The sequence below is a fragment of the Rhyacophila brunnea genome, unplaced genomic scaffold, assembly GCF_057557595.1.
Source record: "Rhyacophila brunnea isolate RB1 unplaced genomic scaffold, BYU_Rbru_1.0 scaffold_6, whole genome shotgun sequence".
NCBI classification, from domain to species: domain Eukaryota; kingdom Metazoa; phylum Arthropoda; class Insecta; order Trichoptera; family Rhyacophilidae; genus Rhyacophila; species Rhyacophila brunnea.
This window is the reverse complement of record NW_028233276.1, coordinates 43317974-43329269: the sequence shown is the minus strand read 5'-3', so window position 1 is coordinate 43329269 and position 11296 is coordinate 43317974. Positions and strand designations below refer to the sequence as shown.

The window sequence follows — 11296 nt, the reverse complement described above, 5'->3', positions numbered from 1 at the left end:
TTTTATAAAAATCGAGGTTTTTTTTTTTTAATAAATATTGAAACTCTGAATTAGTCAAAAATTTATTAGGTACAACATAGAAAACTTGATAAACTAAATTTTAATAATAAATATGACCATAAAATATAATATGTGATAATAAGATGGGGTGGGGTCCTAGTGACTATTATAAGTTTACCTTTAACTTAAAATATAAAATATTTGTCTTTTTAATGTTTTCAGATAAATATTTATTAATTAATACAGTTGAAATTGTAAATTATTCAAAAAATGTCTCAAAATGCAAGCTTTATATTATTTTTATTTATTTATTTAAGAATACAAAACATTGTGGACATAACAAATCTAAATTCAAGACGTACACAACATGAGATTTACATTATAAGAAATATTACAATATATAATATAATAATAATAATAACAGAAAAACAAATTAAATCAAAACATACTTAAGTACAATTTAATACAGAAAAATAATGTTTCAAAAACAAAATGCAAAGTACATCACTGAAAATGTCTATGTCTTTAGGGAGCGCATTTACTAATCGTGCACCCGTCGCTAATGGTGCCTGATAGGCTTGACACGAGAATACGGTTCCGATCCAGAATAAATCCGCTAGGTGTCTCTGGTAGGTAAAAACATCGCCTTCTGAATATATTATTTTCTCCCTATCTTATCTCTTTTTGATAAAATATCGGATATTACTGGTAAAAATCGTATATAAATAAGATACGAATAATATTATCTTTAGTTTGGATACGACGGGCCCTTCGTAGTGTTTAGCTTTTAATTATTTTTAAACCTCGTTAAAATGTTGATATTTAAAAGTGTGTAAAAACATCGTGCTAAGTCGCATTTGTAATATTAGTTTATTTTTAAATTTTCACGAGCATATAATATAATAAGAATTCATTATTTGAGTAGGAAAGTAGTGACAAAATATTTTTAATCAATTTTTGAAAATATTGATTCGATTTTTTCGAGACGGATCCGACATGTGTTTCGATTGTCTCTAAATACATCGCGCTGAAGTTTGTTCGACAACTACTCTCGTACTTCGGTGGACTAACCGTCAATATTAATTTACTGTATAACAATTGGATTGTAAGGAAACATTCCCGCTGGAAACCGTTTTATGTTTTTTGTGTCACTGAGAGACGTTATAAAAATAAAGGACACGGTAACGGATGAAGTAAATATCGCATACAAAATAAGACTAGGAATTGAACCTTAAATCTTCGAGATAAACACTAATGACGGATATATAATTGATCATATATATTTGGTATACCACCAAAAAGGGTCTGACTTAGAGCAGATATAAAATGACGTTATGTTTCAGATCAGTTAATCATAATATAATATTGTGGTTAATAATTACATATTTAATATTGCTGAATGTGGTTCGTAGCCTGGAAAATAATAAAGGTAAGAACTTTTCATAAATTACAATGATTGATTTGTTAGGTACTTGAATGCATCCTACTGTCAATTCTTCGAGGAAATATTTTAATATCATGGAAAATAAACACATTATATACCTACTGGAGTGTTTTCCAAACTCATGGGTAGCGGTCCCTGGGGGTAGTGCTTCTGCGATAGGCCACGAAATTTATCAGAAGATGGGCTTGGGGCATGAATTTTAGTGCTCGGCCGTAGTGGTCCGGCGAGCGCGGCGCAGTGGGGGTGCGAGCAACTCAAACGCACGAGATGTCCGCGACAATGCGCGGGGACGGGTGTTCGCGCGTGTTGTTGTGGCGGGTTCTTCATATACTGAGCGCATACCAGTGGTGTCATCTTTTCAAATTGGAATTATAGTACAGAGCCTCCAAAATTATAGTATTTGGGAAAAAAAGATATAATACGCGTAGTCAGTCATCTGTTGAAAATGTATAGGTTTTTTGTTTCTCAGAAAAAAAATAACGGAGAATTTGGGAAACTCAGAGACCCATTTTTATTTAGGTACCTCTTCCGACCAAAAGTGCTTACGAAAGAATTCAATAAATTTCAATTTAAACCAAAGTCAAGACGTTTTTTTACGTTTTTCGAGCAATTGTTTTTCCAAGTTCTCCAAATCTTCCTTTATTGCGAAATTATAGTACTTAACATCAATTTATCCAACGGAAATCTCGAAATTTGAGTACTTTTTACATATTTTTTCCAATATTCAAAATTATAGTATTTTGGGCGTATTATAGCTGTTTTATATCGTACTTAGTACGCGGACCAAAATTATGGTAAAAATACTATAATTATAGTACGTTTGGCAACACTGCCGCATACAGATGTCCGCACTAGACGTGCGGACGCCAACACGGGAAATGAGCGAGCAGCGGATGTCTCAGCGCTTGGCCGCAGTGGTTGCGCAGATGCGGGCGCGGGCCATATGTCCGCAGTAGCCCGCGTGTGTCCGGTTGTAGCGTCAAATCAGGGATAGGAAACCATAAATACAGACAAGTTTTTGCTGGAAAATTCATATTTAAAATGGCAAAACTTTGCGGCAAAAGATGGGGCCAATGAAATCAATATAGAAAGGACTTTAAAATGAGAATTTTATAACGTATACTGGAAACTGCCGGAATAACCAGACAAGTTTTGCGAATAGAGCATGTCTGTGCTTTATTTGATTATATTCTAATTGATTTAAGTTTTTTACTATTTTCTTTTTTTATAATTTTTTGCGACTCGAGTTTTGCCTTTCGGCATCTTCAGACACCACCAATGGTGAATACACACCGTCAACTAATGCAGTTAATTACTGTTTATTTAGTAAATGTATACAATAAAAGAAGGTAAACCCTTACCTTACCTACTAAGTGAAGGATCAAGTATGTGTTTGCCATTGGTGAGTCTGCATAGCGCCGGAAGGCGAAACCCGGGTCGCAAAAATATTCAAATGGAACAGTACAGAACTTAAATTTAAATTTAAATTCTATCGAGTACCTACTCTTGTTACATATTACTTAAGTAAGATTTTCACGGTCGGTTGTTATCTTTCATTTTATATAATTTATATTATGAATATTATTACATTAATACGCGAATGAACATTGCACACACCATAATTCCCGCCAAAATTCAATTAATTGCGATGTAGTTATGTATGTATTTTTTTCTACAGCATCCCTATACGTAAGTTTCACCACCCGCCACTGGCGGAAACTAACACTCACGGCAAGTTTAAATAAACCTGTTATCCCTACATATGTTCAGAAAATAGGATTTCTTTAACTGTGCACGATTAAAGATATCTACAATGCGTGACTCAAAATTTGAATGCTTTAATAATCCGGATAAAGCCGTTATTTATGATGCACTGAGGTGGAATTATTTTCGGTGTCGCAAATAGCTACCGTGTGTCATTCTACCTTATAATTACTGTAACCATAGATCCGATATAGACACCATGTTTTAGTTGGATAATTTTACTTTTGATTAATTTATCCCACATCTTGGTACCTACAGGTATTATTAGGTTTAATTTTCCAACTCGTTGATGAATTTATTCTTCATACCCTACCCTAAAAAATTGCAGCAAAACGGTAACGTCCCTGTGACAAGTGCATACATTGTTAAATTGCATAGTAAAAAATAAAATAATGGAATCATGAGAATGGAGGCAAATATTTCTTTCATTGAGAATTATTCAACAACGAAATGTGTCTATTTCCAAATATGTAGGTACCCAAAAGTCTGCAATTTAATATTGAAGCCACGTTTTTGTAGGTTACATGTAAATTTAATTTCTCCGTTTCTTTTACATTTCACATTTCTCCGTGGCACAGTTCGCCGTGAGTTTTCTTATCGTAAAGAGATGACCGTATACTATACGCTATACGGTCACCAATTTTATTAGATTCATATAAACATTAATTCAATTTTCATAGCTGATTTTGGCAAAATTCATGAATTCAAAAATGAAAACCTAACCTAAGAAATAATCCAGTATATCGGCTATTTTTAAAATCAGTTTGCTGCTGGCTTCCTGTAAAGTGTAAACCGACAAGACCCGTGTCTTATTTAGACATGAATTTTATGTCAGTACTATACGAGCCAAAGAGATTGGACCGTCTTTAATATACGGCCATATATTTCCGATATAACATTTCACGGTGAAGTGTAATACGGCGAACTGCATACGTAAGTACAAGTTTCCGGACACGGGTTTTGTATTTGTAGCGTAGATGGTTGATTTAAAAGTTATTTTCTTTGTTTCCAATCGTATACCTCCTATTGTAACAAATACAGGAAAAATAAGATTAGACATACCTACCACCATTTATTTCTATCATTTTAATTGGTACCTAATCAGTTTCTATAAATTACAAATATTTGATTATTACAATTATTTCTCGGGTTTTCAATGTTTAATTTTTTTTCGTTAGATTTTTTTTTAAATTTGTGGATACTAGTAGGTACCTATTCGAAAACGTGACAGAGCCAGAGAATTTAGAAACATTAAAACACAACAAACCTGATAACATGGGTTAAATGTTTCCCCTTTTTATCCATCGACGACCGTATTTTTTAAAAATAATATAGGAATAATTTACTTTTGTTTTCGGTTGATTCGTACTGTGCCGCACTATGCGGATTGTTTTTTTCCCATGAAAATATAGTCACCTTTTTTTTTAATGCATATCGACAAGCTTGATTCAACTCATTAAGACTTGTAATCTAGTAATTCATATAATTTGATTGAATAAATTTGATAGGAGACTAAAATCAACAATGGCTCACGTATTTTTTTAAAAATCGGGTACTAAACTCGAGTATTATGATAACCTTTGTGGGCACATATATATGTACCAGTGGCGAAGGATGACGTTTAGAATGAAGAAGGCTGTGGAGATTAATGAAAAAAAAGCTCACGGTATAGGTACTTACTGGAAATAAGAAGATAAGCCGATATTACTAGTGATGAATAGGTACACACTAGTGACAAAGGTACAGTAAATCGATGAAATTTCAATAGCTCACCGAAGATATTGAACGATGAGCTCAAATTTACGCTCATCAAAAAAATCATTAGATAAAATTTATTTTTACTTTTAAAAATAATCTACTTATATATTATGTGATTGAATGCAATAATTGTTTTTTTTTTAAGTATCTGGTTATTAATTATTTTTGACAAAGATGCAGATGCTATCCCAGTCTATCATTTTGTTTAAACTGAGATATACATGCTGAGGTCACGTGACATAAAGTCCGTACTAAAAAACATCAAGATTCATCGGCAAATAATCCATACAATACAATATTGAGGAGAAATGACGAAATATTTTTATAAACCTTCGACAGATGGCGCTGCAATCCGTGTAGATATTATATAATACATTCTTACATAATTATACGATAGATGTCGGAAAATTAAATTATTTTTATAGAATATATTATAATGACGAAATTTGTGTACGAGTCAGAGTTTGAACCTAATAGGTTTCGATTCGGAAGATACAAACCCTTTCTTAGATTAAATCCATCTTTTAAAAAAAGCATGTATCTTTATATACTTCGGCATATAGCGTCGGTGCAGTATTTTTGGTGGAAAATAACATAAGCTGTCCTATGCAACACATTTCGATGTAGATTAGCGAAATGTTACAGCGGCGCATGCGCACATGCTGCTATTCGCTGTCAACCATTCGATTCGCCTAGCCGCGTAACATCACTACCCCAGCATGTTCCTGCCTGTGTGCACGAAAGAGAATTGCAACATTGCTGGCATTTTTGATTTACGGTCATGTCTCGCAGTCGAGAAGATTTTGTATGTGCAACCGGGCTAAGCTTTCAACTTAACATCCGTTAAGGCCTGTTTGGACTGTTCCAGTGATTTATTCGAGTAGCGAGTGATTTGGTAAAAAACCGTGTCTGAACAGACAAATTTAGTCGAGTAGTTTAGTAAAATTGCCAGTCCAGTCGATCCATTTTATTCTATTATTTTGGCCGAGTAGCGACCCCACCACCTCTCACTAAATACTAAACAAGCCACGAAACAAGTCTGAACAGGCGAGTTCATTAGTCGCCGACTGCCGCAGAGATGGCACATCGTTGGAGCGAAGATACTACTCGAAATAATATAACTTACAATCATTATACTTCAATGCGACAAACCGTCGCGAACGTGTGTTGATAGATCCGTAGATAAATGGCAATATTTCACAGAAAGCTTGTTGTTATTGAGGATAGGTAAAGAGGTACACATTATCTTATAAGTTACATTCATTTATTATTCCGTTTATTCTGTATACTCAGTATGAAGGATATTGTGTCATGTCGGTAGGTAGTGTAGATAATTTGTTGATTAATACGTTGATAAATAATGGCAATATTTCACAGAAAACTTGTTGTTATTGAGAGTAGGTACACATTATCTTAGTGTTCATAAGAATAATTATAAGTTATATTCATTTATCATTCCGTTTATTGTATCGTGTCATTTGAATTATTTTTGAAGTTTATCTGACAGACGGCAGCACTCTCGTGTCGCGCGAATGGTGTCCGTTTTGAAATATCCGTCGCTCTGTTCATTTTGACACGTCACTCACTCACTGTTTTCGGACACTTTTCAGTTACTGATTCACTAAATCACTCGCTACTCGACTAAATCACTGGAACAGTCCGAACAAGCCTTTAGATATTTTGTTGTTTAATGAAATCTCTAAATTCAATCCTATATAATAATGTAACTATATTTAGTCATGTAAGTAGGTATACATATTATTTTTATGTTATGCTTATGTAGGTATAGATTTTAAAAATAATGGAAAATCTCAAAGTGTTAAATCATTTAAAATTCTTGTGCTGTAATTACACGAAATTGTACTCTTAAATACTGATTTATTTATTATAATATTAATTCAAAAGAATTTACAGTGGGCATAATCCTCTTACTGTGGTATTACAAGAGCCTAGGTTTATAAATTTTCGTTCATTAATATTACTTACTTTCAATTTTTTATCCACTATATTGCTTAAGCCTTAAGACTTGCATGGTTGTTTCTTGTATTTTTAGTCATGGGAACCGAGTCCCTCAATAGTGACTCGGAGACTTTCGTTCAATTGGAGATAATCAGCTGTTATGACTGAATAGTTCATTTGAGTCATTTCGTATTTGGAAACAAGAAGGTTTTGCGCAATATCATTTTAAAACGCGAGTACTTTTAATCTTCATCCCTCATAACGTATCACTATTCTTGAAGAAGCAATAATGTCATCGAGTCATGAATCATGAAAACTTTCTTATGACGTCATGATACTGTATTTGCATCTGTTTCACAGGCAGCCTCTGAAAACTGGAAAACTGGATATTTGACACTAGAAAAATGCACATTCGAAATATATCCCTAGATGTGTAGGTATATTCAATATTATGATAGACACATTACAAATATTTTCTGTTTTGCCTTTTCGAATTCACAATAATAATTTATATTGAAGTCACGTAAAATATTTATTGTCTACTGAATCGAATCATACGGAAAAGAATCAGAGTCTAGCTCTTTGGAAAAGGTCCTAGTGCCTAGCAAAATTTAATATTTCTTTTTAAATTATAATATTATAATTCTTATTAATTTATAAAAAATAAAATATTTCTATTGTGCCTCCTGTTTTGCTCTTGCCGTTTTGAATCGCGATTATTGTCACTACAAACGGATTTTTTCGCTATGTATGTAGTACCAAAGAATTGAGCGTCTGGCTTTATTGGGAATAAGTTCATTATTTTCTTCATCTATTGCAGGGGAGGGCAAACTTTTTGGATGGAGGGCCAAATTCAAGAATTCAAAATGAGCGGCGGGCCGCAAGTAAAATACCATTTTTAGATATACACTATTTATTATCACGAAAAATAAATATTACAAAAAAATGAATGAGAAGAATGAAACTGTTGTACATTTTTTTAAATTCAGGTGTTAATGTTGTAGTTGATATTCTCAAAACTGCTTGTAAATGGGGATCGGAGATATTTGATCGTAAAGAATTTTTATTGAGGTTCATGATCGAAAATGTTTGTTTACATATATAGGTTGATCCAAAAATATTGAAAATTTTTCGTGCATAATCTTTAAGTCGGTCGAATTTGTCTGAATTAAGGGCATTGTAAAATTTGGAGATTTCTTCACGACGATGCAATTCTCTTAAATCAGTGTCACACTGCAGATCAATAATCTCAAGTTGTAGCTCTGTCGGTACACTATCAATATCTATTGAAAATGGATCGCGTACTATTGCTAAACTAGTCTCAATTTTTCAGAAGTCACCAAATTTTTGTGAAAAGTCGTCATTCAGAGCTTTAATAATTTTACCATATTCTTCAAATTTATATTCTGATATATTCAGCAACTTCAAAGTTGCAAAGTGGTCCACGTTGTTATTCGATATTTGTTGAAGGAATAACTTGAGTTTTAATTGAAATCCATTCAAACTTTTTACCATATCATGGGCATATATTTTTTTGCCTTGCAACGCGGAGTTAAAAGTATTTAAATGTGTCACGATGTTCAACGTAGAAAATAGTGGTTACATAGTGTGAGACGAGACGCAAGGAAGACGTACTGAGATAATACATTTACGATACAACAAATTCTTCAAATTTTAATATATTATCAATATTTTTATAAAAAATATATAAAGAAGTTATTCGTAATCAGAAGTACAATTAATAATGATGGCGGGCCGCAAAAAAATACCCGGCGGGCCACATGCGGCCCGCGGGCTGCAGTTTGCTACCCCCCTGATCTATTGGTAACCCCAAAAACAAAATGGGATTTCGCCTTCTGGTTTGGAGTCTGTTTCTTTAGTTACATAACCTACGTACGCATTCTTGGTTTTTACGTGATTCTTAATAATACGAGTAATTAACATATGTACGTAATTAAATATATACATAAGTATATAAATATAGCTACGATAAAAATATTTTTTCTGATAGGTGTATATCTGAGTTGTTTTTAAATTATGTATATTCAATATAAAGAATATTACATTATCATCTTGTGAATTATTCGTTGAATAAAAGAAATAGTTTATTTTGATCAGGTAAAAATTGATGAGGAAGTAAAGATATTTTACTTTCCACAGATAAAAAAACTTCCACAATAAATGTTTATACAGTAATATATGAAATTAATGCACTGTCATATTTAAGTCGAATTTAATTTTACATTATCCAATCTTATGACTTGTGTTGTTAATATCATAAAACCATGTATGTAATTAACTAATTGGGTGAATCTAAAATTATAGTGGAATGTCAAAGTAGATGCGTGAAGTTTTCATGATACTTATTAAGCTGCAATGCGAAGTCACTTGTAGCTAACTTAATCAGTAGGCCAGAGTTTTTTTTTTATTCAATTTCATACATTTAGGTTCCATATCTTCAGTTTTTTGCCCTCAGTAAGCCATACGCCACGGGAGTTTCCTGTGGTAAAGTCTGTTTCACCAAACTAACTGACTTCAGTGGCTGTTAGAAAACCTTTTGTTAAATAGTAATATGAATCCCTTGTAATTTGATTTAAAATAAAAGGAATTGGGCATACGATTGTTCGATTTAATCTTCATGGTTTAAAACTACTGCAAACTTTTTTAAATATATACGGAGGTCAGTGAGTATTTTGGTGACCAGAATCCTCAAATGAAACGGTGTCTAGTCCATATGAACTACGATCTAAAAGCACAACGTAACAACATCAAACTAGTTTTGAAACTGACAAACTTTTTTATTTCGGCCCCTCGTTTAATTCGTGAAAAGTTTATTAATTTTCGTATAAAATATATGGCACCTCCTATTCCATTTACATAATAATTAATGAGGTTGACCCAAATGCTATTGTTTTGGTTAAAAATCTCAACGTCATCGTTACCTTTAGATTTTAAACCCAAGTCGTTCTCGGCTTCTTCAACTAGTGTTCGGATTCCATGGCAGACTTCTGCTAAGCCGCAATCCAGGACACGCATTCACGTAGGCGATATTGACCCTAACATCATCAATCTTCCCTCACCAATTAAAAAAATCTGATTTAACGGCTGACTTCATGCGCTGCGCATGTCTTGCCAACCGAAATCATAAAATCGAGTGATTGCGTATGACGTTTTCATTACTGTGTAATTACACGTATACAACTCATGCTAGAACCCAACAATATACGCAACACTTTTCAACCGGGCCTTTGGGGCTTACATTGTCCGAAATAGTTGTCAACACCCGCACATCGACTATTAGAATGCTCATATATGAAGACCACTTCATGGGTGTGATAGGTCACAGGCTAAATTACACCGAATGTCTGATATGAGGAGTGAATCGGTAGGTTTTGTTGTGGAAGCGACGAGGTGCGGTACGGCAATCGACGGACCAAATCTTCGTGTTTGTTGTGGGGGAATGTGCAAAAAAGCGGACCACAGACTGTGTACTTCACATCTTCCACAGCTAAGTGTTGGAGTAGCGCTCACGCCTAGTTCTACTTACCGTCCCCGCCAATTATCTTACCGCACCACGTTGCTTCTGCAGGAGATGCCCATTTTTTTCCCTCATCGATTTCACCTGCTCCAAGCAAAAAACATCTTAATTATTGAATATATAATATATATTAATAGTTAATAACATTGTGTTATATTGGTATCATATATAGCGTCCCCTCCTCTTATTTAAATATTCTATAAAATTATAAAAAAATCTTCGTTGGAAATTATTGTTCGTGTCCACAAACCCATTTTTCATATACACATCAAAGCTAATCAACTCCCGTATAAAATATTAAAGCTCGTTTCAACGGACTATCGATTTTTTGAAAGCTTTTTCGCAAATCACAAGTCTGTACAGTATGCTACAGGGTGGTTTTATTTCACTTAATTCAAGTATCTGTCAAACGTTAGTCTAAACGCAAATGTCGTGTTCAAAAACACTTATATCTTACACATAGAGAGCCGCATATACCCACCCTATGCATTTTTCACTGGTAACACAAATATTATCTTCATATGCTGTAAACCAGGTGTGTGCAAAATGTCGATCGCGGTCCACTGTTGGACCGACTATATATTATGAAGTGGTCTCCTCAATAATTGCTGTAACAATTGTTCAACAAAAAAAAGAAGCTGTATAGAGACCGAAAAGTTTAACTTGAGGCTTCGCGGCGGCGCTCATATTGTTTTCGATTTCGAAGTATTGGGAGAGTATTACCAGGATTGTAAAATATTATTTCCCACTTTTCGCAAATTTCAAATACAATGATATACATTTTTTCCCAATAACAATATGGCAACATTAAAATTTCAAGTGTGTTATGTACC

At 33.6% G+C, this 11296-nt stretch overlaps 1 protein-coding gene across 1 annotated transcript in view; it reads left to right on the top strand.

Annotated features, from left to right (window-relative positions):
• Positions 1–750: 750 nt before the first annotated feature.
• shg (DE-cadherin) overlaps positions 751–11296 on the top strand; it is a 158511-nt gene continuing 147965 nt past the window's right edge. Inside the window, exon 1 of the mRNA XM_085956835.1 lies at positions 751–1429. Within this exon, the coding sequence (XP_085812961.1) occupies positions 1327–1429 (103 nt within the window). The 5' untranslated portion in view covers positions 751–1326. The remainder of the gene's footprint in view (positions 1430–11296) is intronic.